This window comes from Lepidochelys kempii, chromosome 1 (assembly GCF_965140265.1).
Source record: "Lepidochelys kempii isolate rLepKem1 chromosome 1, rLepKem1.hap2, whole genome shotgun sequence".
NCBI classification, from domain to species: Eukaryota; Metazoa; Chordata; order Testudines; family Cheloniidae; genus Lepidochelys; species Lepidochelys kempii.
In genome coordinates, this window is record NC_133256.1 from 258,271,686 (window position 1) to 258,288,426 (window position 16,741).

General features: G+C 45.6%; 1 protein-coding gene across 4 annotated transcripts in view; it reads left to right on the forward strand.

Moving 5' to 3' along the window:
* The first annotated feature begins 295 nt into the window (after positions 1 to 295).
* The window catches only part of CACNA1I (calcium voltage-gated channel subunit alpha1 I), a 125,293-nt gene continuing 108,847 nt past the window's right edge, over positions 296 to 16,741 (forward strand). For 3 of the 4 annotated variants that reach the window (XR_012156537.1, XM_073326849.1, XM_073326865.1), the window contains exons 1-2: positions 300 to 406; positions 1,004 to 1,137. Coding sequence is in view for 3 of the 4 variants with exons in the window: in XM_073326849.1 (XP_073182950.1) it covers positions 314 to 406; positions 1,004 to 1,137 (227 nt within the window). In the remaining variant the exon portion in view is untranslated. Of the gene's footprint in view, positions 407 to 1,003; positions 1,138 to 16,741 lie in introns of all 4 variants that reach the window. The other variant, XM_073326853.1, reaches the window with a different exon arrangement.

The following is a 16,741-nucleotide window of genomic DNA, read 5'->3' on the forward strand; positions in this document are numbered from 1 at the left end:
ACCACTGAAACAGGAAGTTGGTGTGTGTCTGTGTTTAACAATGGATGTTAATTTGCCCACAATGCTTTGAGTTACTTGAATCTGTCCCCAAAATGAGTTTCAACTTGTTTTTTTTCCTGGAATGGAATGGGAGAAGGAGGGTAAAGGATGGAGACAGAAAATATAGGGATCAATGACTTGGTTATTATATCACCTGGGATTTTGTTTTCTTTAAAGGTGTCTATTTTGTCATCCCAAGTTTTAGGTCAGTTGACCATAGCTGAGTTTTCCTTGACTCTTTATTCTCCTTTGCACTTGGTTCGAGTGTGTCAGCATGATGGTGATTCTGCTGAACTGTGTTACCCTGGGGATGTACCAGCCTTGTGATGATATGGACTGTCTCAATGACCGGTGCAAGATCTTGCAGGTAAGCAGTCTCCTGACCCTTAATGGGAGCAGGTGCACCATTGGCTGAGGCTCTGGACAGTGTTCTAATTGTTATGTCTGATGTTTCCCTTCCATCTGCACTCAGCTTTTTCTGAAAAAGGGTGGCAAGGAGCAGGGCTGATTGTGGGGAGGGGGGAAATCAGGGACAATTGCACTGGGGCCCTGAGTTCAGGGCCCCCCTCCCAAACATCTGTAAAGTCTGTTTAAATAAAATGAAAGGGCAGGGCCCCAGCAAACATGATGTAGTGGAGCCTCAAATTTCTCTCAGCAAGGATCCCATAGCAACAAACTAGCTTGCTTTAGAAAAATTACAAGAGTTTGCCAGAGAGCAAGAGAGATAGATTGAATGTAGTTGAGGGCACAAGAATATAGAGAGTTCACTTATACCTCTATGCATTCCTATTCACCCAGCCATGTTCCGAGGAAACTTGCCCGGCATCTCCACTGTCCAGAACTGTCAGTCACTCATTTTTGTGCACGCTGAAATTTATATTCATTTAAACACTTTGAACTGTAGACCAAAAGGGCAGCAAGCACTTGTTAAATTTAGCCTCCTTTTTCCCTGTGGCTCCTTCAGGTATTTGATGATTTCATCTTCATCTTCTTTGCCATGGAGATGGTGCTGAAGATGGTGGCCCTTGGGATCTTTGGCAAGAAGTGTTACCTTGGAGACACCTGGAACCGCCTGGATTTCTTCATTGTGATGGCTGGGTAGGTTAACTGTTTTCTGGGTTTTCACAGTGTTGGAGTGCTGGAGTGTTGCATGCAGTTGGGACATGGTACCCATCTCAGTCTTGTGGCAAATGCCGGAAGAGAATAGAAGGTTCTCGGGGTTTTTTACGCACAGAAACAGATTCAGCTCCCATTTACTTTAGTGAAAGGCCAGAGCAATTCCTGTGAAGTCAACATTGCTACTCTTGATTTGCCCTGCTGTAACTGAGAGCAAAACCCGCCCACAGTGTTTTTGTGGCTGTGTTGCTTTGTGGGCATCATCCCTGAGAAACTGGAATCACACATGTGCTCAGTTCAGCAGGATTGGGGAGAAACAAGCAGACACTGAAAGCCAGACCTTCCCCTCATATGAATGGGTGTAACTTCTTCAGTGCAGGGCACCTAAGCTGCTTTACGTCAGCTGAAGATCTGGCTCTGAAACCCAGCAACCTTTTTTAACGTAATTGGTCCAATGAGGTGTCGCCTTGGCCCAAGTCAGTGCAACAGCTGTGCTCCCATTAGCTCAGCTTTCCAGTTAAAAACATCCTTTTAGAAACTGTGGGTTTCTGCCTTTGCATCACATGAGTCCACCCCACAGCACCTGAGGGACAAGTTGACATTTGAGCATTTTTAACAACAAAGTTGCTATGGTGAAGCTCTGATTTCCACTTCCCAAGCTTCTGTGTGTGCACAGCCAAAAGCCCACAAGGATTGCCCCTTGAATGTGTGGTGACATTTCACTCCTTGCACTGGCGAGTGCAGCTTTACAAGAGTTGCTTGTTTTTAATCAACTTGCCCCATGGCAGAAATTTTGCTGTTTAAAGAAGAAAATATGGCCTGGGTTTTTTACAGCAAAACAAAACATAAACAGCTCCTTTCTAGAGCTAGTCCAACTGCCCTTTTCCTCCCTGCAGGAAACAGCCAGCTTCCATTGTCATCTAGAACTCAGTGTATCACTGGTTGAGCTGGCAGAGCCATTCAAGCTTACCTCTCACAACTGTTCCCCAGGGTGAATAATAGGGCCATCTTTTACCTTTGTTTTTAATACACCTGTCTGCAACAAGGCTTGAAAGATGTTTCCCTTTGGGTGTGAGGACAATTGTTTTCTGATGCACTAAACTGAGACCTTCAAACTCATTTAATTTGTTGTCTGGGAGATGAAGTTAGGTGCCCAGCGGTGAAATCGGCCTGTACCTAAAAGAGAATGGAAGAAAATGAAAGATCCTGTTTTTCAACCCCTAAAGCAACATGGGCGAGATGGGAAGAGACTTCCACTCTTACAATCCCTGAGCCTGGTGTTTCAGTAGCTAGGGTTTTTAATTATACTGACCCCACATTGTGGTGAGCAGTAGCTAGTCAGTGAAAATAAATTAAAACAACATGCTGCATTCTACATCCCAGCGTACTGGTTCTGAACCTCTGTAAGATGAGGTGCAGCTGAGCGTATGGAGGGGGTGGTGTAGTGGCGTGAGAAGTGATGTTAAAGGAGGGGTATAATAGCTCAGATTTCTGAATTGAAAAGGACAATAAGTGCATTTGAAATGGGGTGGCTTGGAGCTGGTTGTATTTCTCTGACCATGTTAACCACGCTGTCATTCAGGTTGGGATTAAGACTCCATTCCAGGTGGACACAGAAATCCAGTTCATTGATGTGGAATGAGGAGGATAGGAAATGGATGGCTTCTCCTGGCCTGACACTAAGCGCATATCCCATTAGGGAATGCCATTCACCTTTCCATGTCCAACTCCAGCACCGGAGATGCTAGACTAGAACCTCAAATTTGAACCCCTTCTGCATGGGCAGCGCATAGAGGAGGCGTGGGGAGGCTAAGACTCCCCAAAATAAAACAGGCTGGCCATGCGGGGAGCAAACGCCAGATGCAGGTCATCTTCCTTTTGAGGCGCACCAGCCCACCGCCTTTGTGCCCTGAGAGCAGGAGTGCCGGAAGCTCCCTAGAAATGGTGGGGCCACTGGTGCCCAGACCATGGCCCTGCCTCCCCTCCTCCCCAGGGGCCTGCCCTTAAGGCAGGAAATCCTTCGTATGTGATGGGGCCATGGCCCCCCACCCCGCACCCCCTATTCCAGTGCCCCTGGCCTTGGCGCCCTCACTTTTAAAAGTGGGAGGGTTATGCCCTCCCCCTTTTTTTCTTGCCTTAAGGGCAAAAGATGGGGGAGAGGAGGCAGAGAGGAGCGAATGAGAGCTGGATCTCGGGGAAAGAAGCGGAGTGGTGGCAAGGCCTAGGGAAAGGGCAGAGTGTGGGGGGAGCCCTGGGGGAGGGGTGTGGCCACTGCCTGGGCGCTGGTGGCCCCCCCACTTCTAGGGAGCTTCCAGCACTGTTGAGAGTAGCCTCCCCAAAAGAAAGAGTCACGTGCTGCCTATGCCCTTCTGATATCATGGGAGATTTCAAATCAAGTCCTGGATACAAATCTGACATGTCTGGTTATGGTTTCATTTCAGATTGAGAACTGGAAGGGGCTTGTTTTCTGGTTCTGGTGCAACTGTCCTCATGAGATATTGATGATGGTGGAAATCTCTTGAGACTGTCTGGCCTCACAAGACTTCTCCCATGAGAGAGATTTCTCCCATTTACGTATATAAGTAGAGCCCTGTGTGGTTACAAAATTTATATCCATGGATATAAAGCAGATATCCGTGGAGCTGCAGGGCTCTACCAGGAACCACCGCAGCGAAAGCAGCAGCGTGTTGGGCCGTCACTCGCAGGAGCCAGCGCCCAGCCTGGGCAGCTCATCCCACGTGGGTGTACTGCCCCCAGCCCTGCCCACTGGGGTGGCACTAGGCTCACCATCAGCTGTCCCTGGTCACATTAAGGTATGCAAGTGGCTTGCATGCTCCGGGACAGGAGTCTCTTCTATGCAGTGCTGTGCGCATAGGTGCTGGAACTAGGGGTGCCTGGGGTGCTGCCGCACCCCCTGGCTTGAAGTGGTTTTCATTATAACCAGGGTTTACAGTTCGGTTCAGTGGCTCTCAGCCTCCCGCCCCCCCATACAAATTGTTCCAGCACCGCTGCGTGTGCGTCTCTCGTCCAGGAGCGTGCGAGCCGCTTGCACACACGAGCGTGACCAGGGACAGCTGCCGGTGAGCCTGGTGCTGCCGCAGTGGGCGGAGCTGGAGGCGGTACAGGCAATCTGGAGGAGCTGCCCAGGCTGGGCGCTGGCTCCTGCGAGCGATGGCCTGACATGCTACAGCTTTTGCCACTGTGGTTCCTGGTAGGGCCCTGCAGCTCCATGGATACCCACTCTATATCCGCATCCACGGACATCAATTTTGTATCTGTGCAGGGATCTATATATAAGCTATTTTATAATGTATATATTATGTTATCTGTCAGAGAGAGAAAGAGAGCCATTAGTGCTATGTAGGAACTAGTTGTTTTGTTTTATTATTTGAAATCCATTAATATTGCTTATTCAATTGGGGTGTGATCAAACTAATGTTTGCCATCAAAATCTGAATGCAAGCTTTTATTCAGCCACAACCCCAACCCCAGAACTCCAGTTCTGATTCAGCCTCAAACCCAAATCCTCTCATAAACCTGTCCAAAATCCCAACCCCTCCTCGCTGGCTCATCTCTGACTAGAACTGACTCGTTCAGGAACCTCTGTTCGCCTGGAAGTCCCATGGAAATCCTTGACACTAGGTCCTCATGTCTCCTATCTGATTTAACTACTTCCTAAATCAGAATCAAGTCATTCCTCTCCCCTGCCCTGTACTGCGGGCCAAATTTGGCTCAAATAAGGAAAATGTGGTACTGGGGGAGATGATAGAACTAGGCACAATCAGGCTCCTCTCCTCAAATCAAGGGAAAAACAACAACTCGCCTGCCCCAAAACAAACGCCCACCCAGTCCACCAGACTGAGAGGCCAGGATTAAAAGATCACCCTGTGGCCAGAAAAAGCAGAGGAACAACAGACAGCAGGGGAGACTATCGTATTGGGCATTCTGTATGGTTCAAATTACCTCCCTCTGACTATTTGTGACAATAGTATCCTTTACCCAAAAATGTGGCAAAAACAAAAAGAACAGTCATTTGCTGACAATCACCCCAAACAGTGTTTGGGTTGCATAAACTTTGTTCACTTGTTCATTTGTTAAAGTCATTTATTCTTTTGGTTGTTTTTTCTCTCGCTCTCTTTTCACTACCTTTAGAAAGCCAGAAGCTATAGTTTTAGTTAACTGAACTCCCTTGTCCGCCCCCTGCCCTGCTCTCCCTCGCTCCCCACACAATCTAGCCACTTGAGGAAGAAGACTTTGTTGTCACTAAAAATGTTCAGTTTCCATGGCAATGGAAGCTGACATCACCAGAACTTTCTCCCCCTTCCCTCCCTAGTTTTTGGAGTGGATTAGAAAAAACAAAACAAAACTAAAAAAAAAAAAAAACCCTCAAGACCAGCCTTGACTAAGTCAACATTTTCCTCCTTTATTATTCCTTTTAAGAAATCTGCAAGCTCCCAAAACGAAGACAGCTGTTGCAGGGTTAAAGAACACATATACCTGCGCGCACATGAGCGATGAGGCTGCAGTCTAGCTTATGGATATTCCAGCCCTCAACTAGTCACTGGATGACAGTAGTCTCCAGGTACCCAGATGTCTAATGTGGGCTACAGTTGTCACCAACTATCCTGGTGGGATGCCTTCCTCTCCACCTTTTGCTTTAGATGTTATCTCCTGTGATTTATGGCCTGCATTTCCAAAAAATGTCTAGTGATTTTGCATGCTGGATTTTGTTGGTGCTCAAGTTGAGACAACTTAATGGGACCTGGAAAACCAGGGCCCTTTTAGGGTCTCAAGTTTGGGCACCCAAAATCACTAATCACTCTGGAGAACGTAGGTCAATGTCTCCAGACCTAGGCCACCAATCTTTGGGATGGAATATTCACTCTCTCTGTCCTGATCTGGCAGCTGAATGCCTGTAAATAGTGATGTATTCACTTTCCTTGTCCAAATCAATTTGTTTGTGTGTGTGTGTGTGTGTGTGTGTGCGTGCGTGCATGTGCGCATGTGCTTGAGGTCGGAGGGGGTCACTGCCTATTCAGGATGAGGAATACACTCTGAATGTCCTGCTCTGAGGGTTGCCAGTTAGCTGAGGTGTTATATAATCGTGCCACCCTCCTGGATCTGTGGGGGGATCACCTCCTATTTAGGGAGGGGTGTTTACTCTACCTGTCCTGATCCTAGATGCCATTATTACCTGACCTTGTTGGGATGCTAACTTTATCTCTGACCTGTTTTGTGGGGCCCACTTCAAGTCCAGATTGGAATATTCATGTGACCTGTCCTTACATGTGCATACGTGTGTGTGTAGGTTGAGGGGAAAGGGCTGATGTTCATAGATTACATAAGGCCAGAGGAAACTGTTGTGATCATCTAGTCTGACCTCTTGTGTAACAAAGGCCTTAGGACTTCCCTGAATGTGTTCCTGATCCAAGTCCGATAGCTGTCACTGAACTAGAGCATGCTTTTCAGAAAAACATCCAATCTTGATTTAAACATTTCCAGTGATGGAGAATCCACTACTATCCTTGGCAAATAGTTCCAGTGGTTAGTTACTGTCTCTGTTAAAAATTTGTGCTCCAGTTCTGGACTGAAATTGTCTAGATTCAGCTTCCAGCCATTGGATCTTGCTATACTTTTGTCTTCTAGATTAAAGAACTCTCTATTATCAAATTCCTGTTCACCATGGAGGTACTTACAGACTGTGATCAAATCACCCTTAAGTTTCTCTTTGATAAGCTAAATAGTTTGAGCTCCTTGAGTCTCTTATTATAAGGCATGTTTTCTAATTCTTTAATCATTCCTGTGGCTCTTCTCTGAACCCTCTCCAATTTTTCAAGATGTGACTCGAGGTGCCTGGGGCAGCCCTCACTGGAAATGCCAAGGTCAGAGCAGGCTGCAAAAGGGAGAGCATGTATTCCCAAGGCTGGTGGGTAATGGTGAAGTTAAACTCCCCAACCAGTCAAAAACTGTGCTTCTGATCCCCCACACTGGTTATCAAGAAGCAAAAAATAAATCACACAGCCCCCTTTATTGTATTCCAGTTCTCTGGTTCCCAGTCAGTACATAGGTCCAGTACAGTGAGCAGTTATTTGAAAAACTCTGCTCACATATACAAATGTTCTTCTGACCCCAAAAGGTCAGCCACATTATCAGGTAAGTATAAGTTTGGATCTTACCCAAAATACCACGCTGCCAGCCAATCCTTTAGTGTCTAAAACTAAAGGTTTATTATAAAGAAAAACGAAAGAACAAGAAGAGAGATGTTAAATGGTAAAGCAGTCACATACATACAAAGACTTCAAAGTCCATGTATCAGGTTCTTAGCAGTATTGGTGAGTTTGCTGGCTTGAAAGTCCCTCTGGAACATATCCACAGCTTGGATGGATCATTCAGTTCTTTGTTCAGAGCTTCAGTTTGTAGAAAAGTTACTCCAGAGGTAAGAAGCAGGATTGAAGACAAGAAGCAGGATTGATGACAAAATGGAGATGATGCAGCTGCCCTTTATAGTCTTTTTGCCATGTGTCTGGTACTTCCTTTGTTTCAAACACAACAAACTCATAGCACATGTCATTGAAAGGCCTTAGAGTTCTCTTCATAGGCATGCCCCTGCATGCCTTGCTGAGTCATAAGGTGTAGTCTTGGCTCCTTTCAGTGGGTTCATTGTACAGCTGATGTCCCTTGATGGGCCATCAAGCAGGCCTAGTGCTGGTGCCATTCTGTCTGGGGGTGTCACCCAGAAATGCAGATCAAGTTTGGAAATACAGATATACCCTACATATCTATAACTCATAATACAAAGGTGATACAAACATATGAACAAGATAATCATACTTGGCAAATTATAACATTTTTTCAGATACCTCACACGGCATATCTGGCATGATTCATTACAATTTTATAATATTGGTATGAACAATATCATAAAGTGTCACCCATATTCCATATAGTGTCACACAAGAGTCTTCTTGAAGTGTGAGCACCAGAACTGGACACAATATTCCAGTAGCAGATGCTTCAGTGCTTAATGCAGAGGTCAGAGAACTTCTCTACTTTTATTTAATATTCTTGTCAATGCATCTAAGGATCACATTAGCATAGGGTCACACTAGGAAATTTATGTTCAGCTGATTATCCACCATGACCCGCCTGTCTTTTTCAGAGTCACTGCTTACCGGAATAGAGTCCCACATCCTGTAAGTATGGCCTACATCTTTTTTCCTAGATGTCTGAGCTTACATTTGACTGCATTGAAATGTATATTGTTTGCTCCAGATTGCTCTGTATCAGTGATCAGACCTCTTCATTATTTACCATTTCCTCTACCATTGTGTCACCTGCAAATTTTATCAGTAATGATTTTATTTTTTTTCCAAGTCACTGATACAAATATTAAATAGTGTAGGACCAAGAACTAATGTGGGACCCCTAGGAACACTAGGGTCACCAGATGTCCTGGTTTTATAGGGACAGTCCCGATATTTGGGGCTTTGTCTTATATAGGTGCCTATTACCCCCCAGCCCCTGTCCCGATTTTTCACACTTGCTGTCTGGTCACGCTAAGTAACACACCTGCTTGATGATAATTCCCTATTTACAGTTACATTTTGAGACTCATCAGTTAGCCAATTTTGAATCCATATAATCTGTGCCGTGTTGATTTTGTGGTGTTCTAGTTACATCAATACTAGTATAGTCTTTATCAATAAAACCTGCAATAATATGAAGTTAATTTAATAAGATCTATTTTCCGTAAGCCCATGTTGACTGGCATTAATTATATTACCCTCCTTTAATTCTTTATTAATTGAATCCTATATCAACTGTCCCATTAATTTGTCTGAGATCTGTGAGGGATCATGGGTCTCAAACCCAGGTCAGCAGGTGCCCAGGTAGTTCCCAGACTGCTTTCACTACCCAGCAGCTCACTGATACCAACAGGGAGTGTGGGCTGGTGGACCCAAGCTCACCAGAGGCACCACCCACAAAGCTCCTGATTGGAGGAGATGTCAGGTCTCTCTGACTCACTCAGAGTTACTATTTAAGCCAGAAGGAGGCACATGAAGTTGTCTGAGCAACTTGAATTCCTGACTGACTGCTACATTGAACCCTGCCTTCTTCCAGCCTTCTTGCTTTGTTCCAGATCCCTGCTTCTATGCCCCACATCTGGCTACAGTCCTTGACTTGACGTTTTGTTCTGGCTCTGACCCCTGACCCTGCATCTGTGTCTTGTTCCTGCTCCCTGGCTCTGGGTCCTGGTTCCGAGCAGTAGGCATGACCACCGCTAGAACTGACCACTTATAACTTGGTCCATGACAGGACTGGTGTCAGGTTGATAGGCCTTTACTTACTCAGGTCACCCCATTTACCCTGTTTAAATAGTGGCCCAACATTAGCTTTCTTAGAGTCCTCTGGAACTTTCCCAGTTTTTCAGGGAATATTAAAAATCAATATTAACATTCAGAGAGCTTCTTGGCCAGCTCTTTCAAAATTCTTCCATGCAAGTTATCTGCACCTGCTAATTTAAAAATGTCTGTCATCAATAGCTTCTGTTTAGAATGCTTCTTAATTACGGTTGGAATGGAAAGTATTTCACCATCATCTTATGATGTAAATACATGATCTGGATTTTACCCGAATATAGAACAGAAATATTTATTGAATATTTCTCCTCTTCTGCATTACTATTCACAATTCTACCACTTCCATCTATTCATGGACCAATAGTATTACTAGGATTCCTTTTGTTCTTGATATATGTAAAAAAAAATCCTTCTACTTGTCTTAACTCTGCTGGCCATAGAGTTTTCCTCGTGTCCTTTTGCTTCCCTAATGATTTTCCTACATATTCTAGTTTCTAATTTATGTTCATTGCTATAAACTGCCCCTTTTTTCCATTTGTATTTTTTGCTTTTTGCTTTGTTTTTGTTATTGCTGCTTTCATTTTCCTTTTAAGTCAGGTTATTTTTTTTAACCAGGATACTAGACGTTCTTCTCGATTATGGGATTGTGGCTTTTTGGGCATCTTGTAAAGTGTTCTTAAACAGCTCCCAATTATCATTCAAATTTTTCTGTTTTAAATTCTTTCACTCAGATGATTTGGCTCATAATTGTTCTAAGCTTTGGGAAAATGGCCTTTTTAAAGCACCAAGTATACATATTACTGGTTTGGACTTCATTCTGTTTGCACATAACCGATGTGATTAAGTCGTGGTCACTTTCTCCTAAGCTGATTTTTAGTTCTGTGAACAACGCCTGTATATCTGTTGAAATGACATCTAATACAGAATTCCCCCATTGTTGGATGTAACACTTTCTGAGTTATGAAATTTTCATTTATAATGTTTAGAAATTCCAAAGATGTTTTAGTAGTGGCAGCATGAGACCTCCAGATATGTCACTGAAACCAAAATCTCTCATGATGATGCAGTTTCCCCCTCTACACATTAGAGGTAGGTGCTTAGGGAGCCAGTCATCATGTTCTCTAGTGTGATCTGGTGGTCTGTAGCAGACACCAACTCATACCCAGTCTTGCTACTTATCTGTTAGAACATTGATCCATAAGCATTCAAGATAATTTGCTTCTGAGTTGTCAGTGACTTAGAAACAGGTAATGCCATTTTTTACATAGAATGCCACTCCTCCTTCCCTTTGCCCACTCAATCCTTCCAAAATAGTTTATAGCCATTGATTTTAACATTCCAAAAGTGCAGATCTTTCCACCAGGTTTCAGTAATACTAACTAGGTGAAATATATATTCACAAATGAGCAATTCCAGTTCCTTTTGTTTATTACCCAGGCTCCTGGCACTGGCTGCCTAGGCCATTAAAATTTTTCTTCTTGTCCTTTGATCCTTGATTATTTTGTTACTGACATCTTGATTTTGTGGGAAATCAGAGCTCATTTGTTCCCCTTTTCACTCTCCCCTTTCATTGCTAATGCCCCCCTGACTAGACAAGCCAATCTGTGCCATAGAACAGTGGTCTCCAAGCTTTTTTGATCGCTCACCCCTATCAGTAAAAAATTTTTGAACATGCACCCCCAATATATGTATATGTATAAATTATATATATATGTACTACTGTACTAATTAGGTAAATTATAAAACATACACAAAAAATAGAAGTTAAAAAACGATGAGATAAAGATGAAATAAACAATATTTTTTTAAAAAAAATTATTTTATTTTATTTTCTCTCACTAAAAAATTATTATTAATATTTTTAGTGAGAGCAATGTGATTGACTATGCTTTATTATTTTGGAAAATCTTGGTTTAACACTTTGTGATACAGCGGGCGCTCAGGGTGGGGTGCGGGGTCAGGGAGGGAGTTAGGGTGTGGGAGGGCGCTCAGGGCTGAGGCAGGCAGGAGGTGCAGAGCCCTTACCTGGGGCAGCTCCTGTTTGGGGCAGGGGATGTGCAGGTGGCTCTGCGCAGCACAGCACCCACCCTCATGGCCACAATTCTGAGAGTCGCGATTCTGGGAGCTCCCCCCCACCCCCCGCCAGCTGGCAGGGCCACCCGGAACGCAGGGGCTTTAGGGGCTGCAGGGCCCTGGGCTAAGGGGGCCCCGGGGCCCTGGCCTGCAGCTCTAAAGCCCCTTTTCGGGATGCGGTCCTGTGAGCATGGGCCGGAGGACTCAGGAGGAGCAGGGGCAGCAGCGCAGCCAGCTGCCGAAGAGAAGCGGCGCTTTCCTCTTCAAAGCGCCGCTTCTCTCTGGCTGGCTTTGAAGAGGAAAGCGCCACTTCTTTCCAGCCTGGGCTGCGCGACTGCCCCTGCTCCTCCGTGGGCCAGAGGACTCAGGGCCACCCCACCGCCTTTTTTCCCTCCGGCGGTGCTCCTCCTGCCACGCCGCTCTTTTGCTCCGGCAGCACTCCTCCTGCTGCGCCCCCCAATCGGTCGACTTGCGCACCCCACTTTGGAGACCACTGCTATAGAAGATTGGATCCCCTTCTTCAAGCTGAGGTCATCCAAATTGTACAGCTCCCTCTACTCACAGAAGGTGGCCAGTATTCCATAAAACCAAACCCTTTACCTTATGCAACTTACTTAGGCACCAGTTCACATCCCAGAATCTTCTGTCTTCCTTTGTGTGCAGGACGGGAAGGATCTCTGAACAAGATCACGTGGACATTCCTTTCCTCCTTCAACACCTGTCCAAGTTCTCTGAAGTCACCTATAATTAAGGCTAAGATTTTGACATGGTTATTTTTAGTAAAGTCAGGGACACGTTATGGGCAATAAACAAAAATTCATGGAAGTGATGACCTGTCCATGATTTTTGCTGCTGTGGCTCCATGATTTCTCCTGCCAACATGGTGGCTGGGAGCTGTGGGGTTCCCCCTCTGCCCATGGCAGCTGGAAGCTGCAGGCGGGCCCCCCTCTGCCCACAGTGGCTGGGAGCTGCAGGGTGACCATATTTCCCAAAGAGAAAACAGGATACCCCCACTTCGCCCAAGGTGCCCCCTCCCCTCCCACAAGGCTGTTGCCTGTCACTGGAACCCTGATTGAGATCTTTTCATGGGCACTCTTGATAGACTTGTGGGTTGGGTTGAGTAGTACTTCTAGCTTCTAGCTCTGTGGGTATTCTTCCTGGTCCTCTTCTCTCTGGTGGTCACAGTGAGCCCATTCTGATATGCCTCCAGCCATGCAGAATGCTGCCTGGTCCTCTTGCCTCTGGTGGTTACAAACTGCCAAGCCTCCTCTCTGGTTCCTTGGTCACCAGTTTCTTTCTTTCTTGATTCTGTGAGGAGAGGGGTGCATGTGAGATTTCCTGAATCTGGTTTGCCAAGTACTCCTCAGTCTTTCTGTAGAGTCAGTACTTGTCCTTCCAAATCACAAATCTATTTTTGCAGCACAGCCACCAACTTCCACTTCATGTGGAGGAAGTCCCGTCTGGCTTCAGGCAGGAAAGAAAATGTCCATTGCTGCCATCAGGCTATTGAACATAGAACTGTACCTAGAAAGAAAGCATCTTACACTCCCTCTATCAGCAACCCTGTTTGCCACTCCCGTTCATCTGGCAAATGATTTCTACACTTCTAGCTTCATCCCCCCCGCTAACAGGGAGGGATTAACCGCTTGAACTTCAAACTCTGGGGTTAAGTACAGACCCAAAGTTCCCAGCACACAATCCTTAGAGAGACATAAACAAACAGACTGTCTCTCCTGGCCCATTCAGGAGCCCAGAAGCCCAGCCAGGTGACCCTCATGGAGAATAAACAGATTGAACACACGACTCACCCTGAATGGGTGCTGCTGGTTACTCAGTGGGATATGACAGTATCAGTTTATGAATTCTGTTTCCACCCATGCTGTATGGGCATGATGACTGCACAAGTCTGGGCTTGCCCAAGGGCAGCCTGTTGCACTTCATTCCAGCCAGCTGCCCTTCTCGGAAAAGGTGTTAAACACCTCGCTGAAGGACTGTCACCGAGAGCCATCTCTTGTTATCAACACTGAATGACTCTCAGCTACTGGCTCACCCCCATGGAACAAGGGTCTCTGTACAGGAACCTACAAGGGGCAAGCGAGCCTGACTGGTGAATCAGGAGCTTCTCAAGCCAGGTCTAAGCTATGCCAGCAAATGTTCTTAGCTATGTCAATCAGAGGTGTGAAGAGATGAGTTCCCCGACTGACATACCTGTGCTGCAAAAGCTCCTGATGTAGTTGCAATTTTACTGGTACAGCTTGTTTCACTCAGGGGGCTGGAAAAAGTTATGCTTGCAAAGTTTTGCTGGCATAGTTATAGTGGCTAGGAGTGTGTGGGAAAAATCACACCCCGAAGGGGACATAGATATTCTGCCAAAAGCCCTAGTGTAGATGCAGGAATCCCTTTGCCTGTATAGCTTATGGAGTTGGTTTTACTATACTGGCAGAAGAACTTCTTTGATCGGTATAACCTGCATTTCTACTAGGTGGCTTTGCCCACTTGGCAATACCAGTATAGCTATGCCAGCGAAGCACTTGTAGTGTTGACAAGTCCCTAGTGTAGAGTTGGCCTCAGCGTGAACACCTGCTACAGAGACAAGGGTCCTGTTTGAGAGCACGGTCCTGCTCTGTATTGAGGGGGCAACCATGGCCACATATAAGAAGGACTTGTAGGAGGATGAGAGCAGGAGGGACTGTATGCATCCTGAAACTCTGACGAACCTCAGACTCACAAGAAGAAGTGAGCTCTGACTAGGACAAGGTGTGCCTCGGGATTTTTGTTATTTTCAAGAATCTGTAACTGCTGCATGTTTTAAGAGTCAAAGTGACTGTGTTCTTTGCTAAGCTTGTGTTCTGTGCTTTCCTGCCTAGAAGTCCAGAGAGTGGCCCACAATCTAGGTGGAGTTCTGGAGGAGCATGCCTAAGTAGCTTGGTGACTCCGGAGGTCTCAGACACTGGTTTCAGGGGCCAGGACAGCTGGATGCTGGTGTCCCATATCCCAAGGAAGGGCACTGGACAAAGAGGTCTGAGTCTGGAAGTATTCCCTAGAATCCCAGAGCTAAGAAATAGCTGCTAGGCTTTACCCATACCTAGTTGACTTGGAAGTACAAGGGTCCCAGCATCTGAGTTCACCCACAACAGACTGATGACTATGCAGAGGGGTATTGGGCCAGGTAGTAACACTCAGCACTTGTGGAAATCAAGTCACCTATTGAAGGGCCTAAATGTGGATTTATGAGCCTATTTTTAGGTTTGTGGTTTTAAAAACCTAGGCCCCACATTCTTTCTCCTGTTCCCTGAGCTGTCCAGTCTCCCCTAGCTTTCTCATCACAGAGAGAAAACCTGATTATGTCTCATATATTAGTCACAAAGTGTCTCTCCAACTCTTAAGGCATTCCGACATTTTCTCTTATTACTAGATTTGGAAGGAAATGTGAACATACAGTGACGTGAAATAATCACATCCCATGCAGCTAGGGAAAGGTATCATAGACTCAGGCAGGTTTCAGCAAGCCTTTGCTTGGAGAGAAATAAAAAAAACCCTGATTAAATAAAAACATTACTTACTCAATTAAGTTATCCTGTACAGCATGGGGTTGGTTTTTTTGTTGTTTTTTGTTTTGTTTTTAATAAGAAATGGAGTAAAAATTTCCATTGTCAGCAAAACAAGGAGGGCAAAAATTATATTGTATCTCCCAGCTCTGCTGCTAGTGATGGGTTATAATTGCAGCACCATGAAATCTGATTTTAAAAGAAGTAAATAAGACTGCTTAGCCAATCAGTTTGTGGTATGCAAAGAAATCTAAAGCAAACTGTCATGATTGGCCAAGTCTCATCTGATGTCACGTGATGGTTTTCTCGGTGGGGGGAAAGGAAGGTGTTATTCAATGGTTTCCTCAGTAGTTTTGCTTGACCCTTTAGTCCCCGTTTTCAAGCCTTGCCACGTAAGTTGTGATTGCAAAATGTGTGCAAGAGCCTTCAAACCTCATGCTTGAGTGTGTGTCTGGATACATAGCATGTGATATTGCTAATCAATATGTATGGAGTGCTGATAGTGTCCTCAGTGCTGTAGAGAGTCTGGAGTAGAGCCTTCCAACCCGACCTGTACGCAGTGGGACCTAGCTACAAGTGTTGGATTCGGCTTGGGTCAGGTCTGCAAACAATTTAACACTCTCGAGCTTGGTCAGGTTCAGATAGCCATAGCCAACGCCAACACTGCGCGGAACATGAGCACAGCGGGACTGCCCCAACAGGGGGATCAGGATGTGAGGGGGACCTGCCTCAGTCTGGGGTGGAGGGGATGGATCCTGGACTCAGCTCCTCACATCAATGGCACCATGCTGCTTTCAGGACAGTCTGCCCCTTTATCCTTGTGGATAAGCCAGGGTACATACTTACTAATGAGGTTACTAATGCGGCTTCATGACAGGTGTCTTTCATGATACACTATCCACTTAAGCAATTTAGCTTCTTGTTTGCTCTCTTGCCTTCCCTGCTCTTGCTCCGCCATTGTTGCCATTAGCATGAATGAGCCATGCTAACCAGACAGCAATTGGCTTCTTAGATGCTTTGAAGCTGGTTGGTTCAGCTGTTTCTGCCTCTTTCGTCCACTAATCGGGGCAGCTGTTGGAAGAGGGTGTGGGGGGTTTGTCCAGGCTGATTGTCTTTGACTTCTAGGAATTAACTGTATGGAGGAATATGCCTATCTGAGGTGCCAGGGTAGAGGATTTTTAATATCCTTGAATGGGTGGGGCTGGGCAAGGTATGCCAGGTGAGAGGAGACATAGGATGGGGGTATAGGATGCTAAGGTAATATGAGCCAATGAAAGGATTAGCCATGGAATTGGGTGTTGGAATGTTTCCCCCACCTCACTCCATAGTCACAGATTTCTAAACTGGAGGTGGGAGTTTCCAAAGGTAATTGGCCTTCCCTCCATCCCTGCTTACCATGTGGATGAAGGAATTTTCAGGAGTGACTATCCTGGCCCCTCTTCCATATTGTAGGTGGGAAATTTGAAACACAGCATGTTCCCTTTCCTCAGCTATTATACTGACATCCACCAGGTTCCTTGACCTTGAAGTGGGAGAAAGGGGAAATCTAAAATTAGACTGGTAAGTAGCTAAAATGCCCGTAGGTCTTATTTGGGAAGGGGAGAC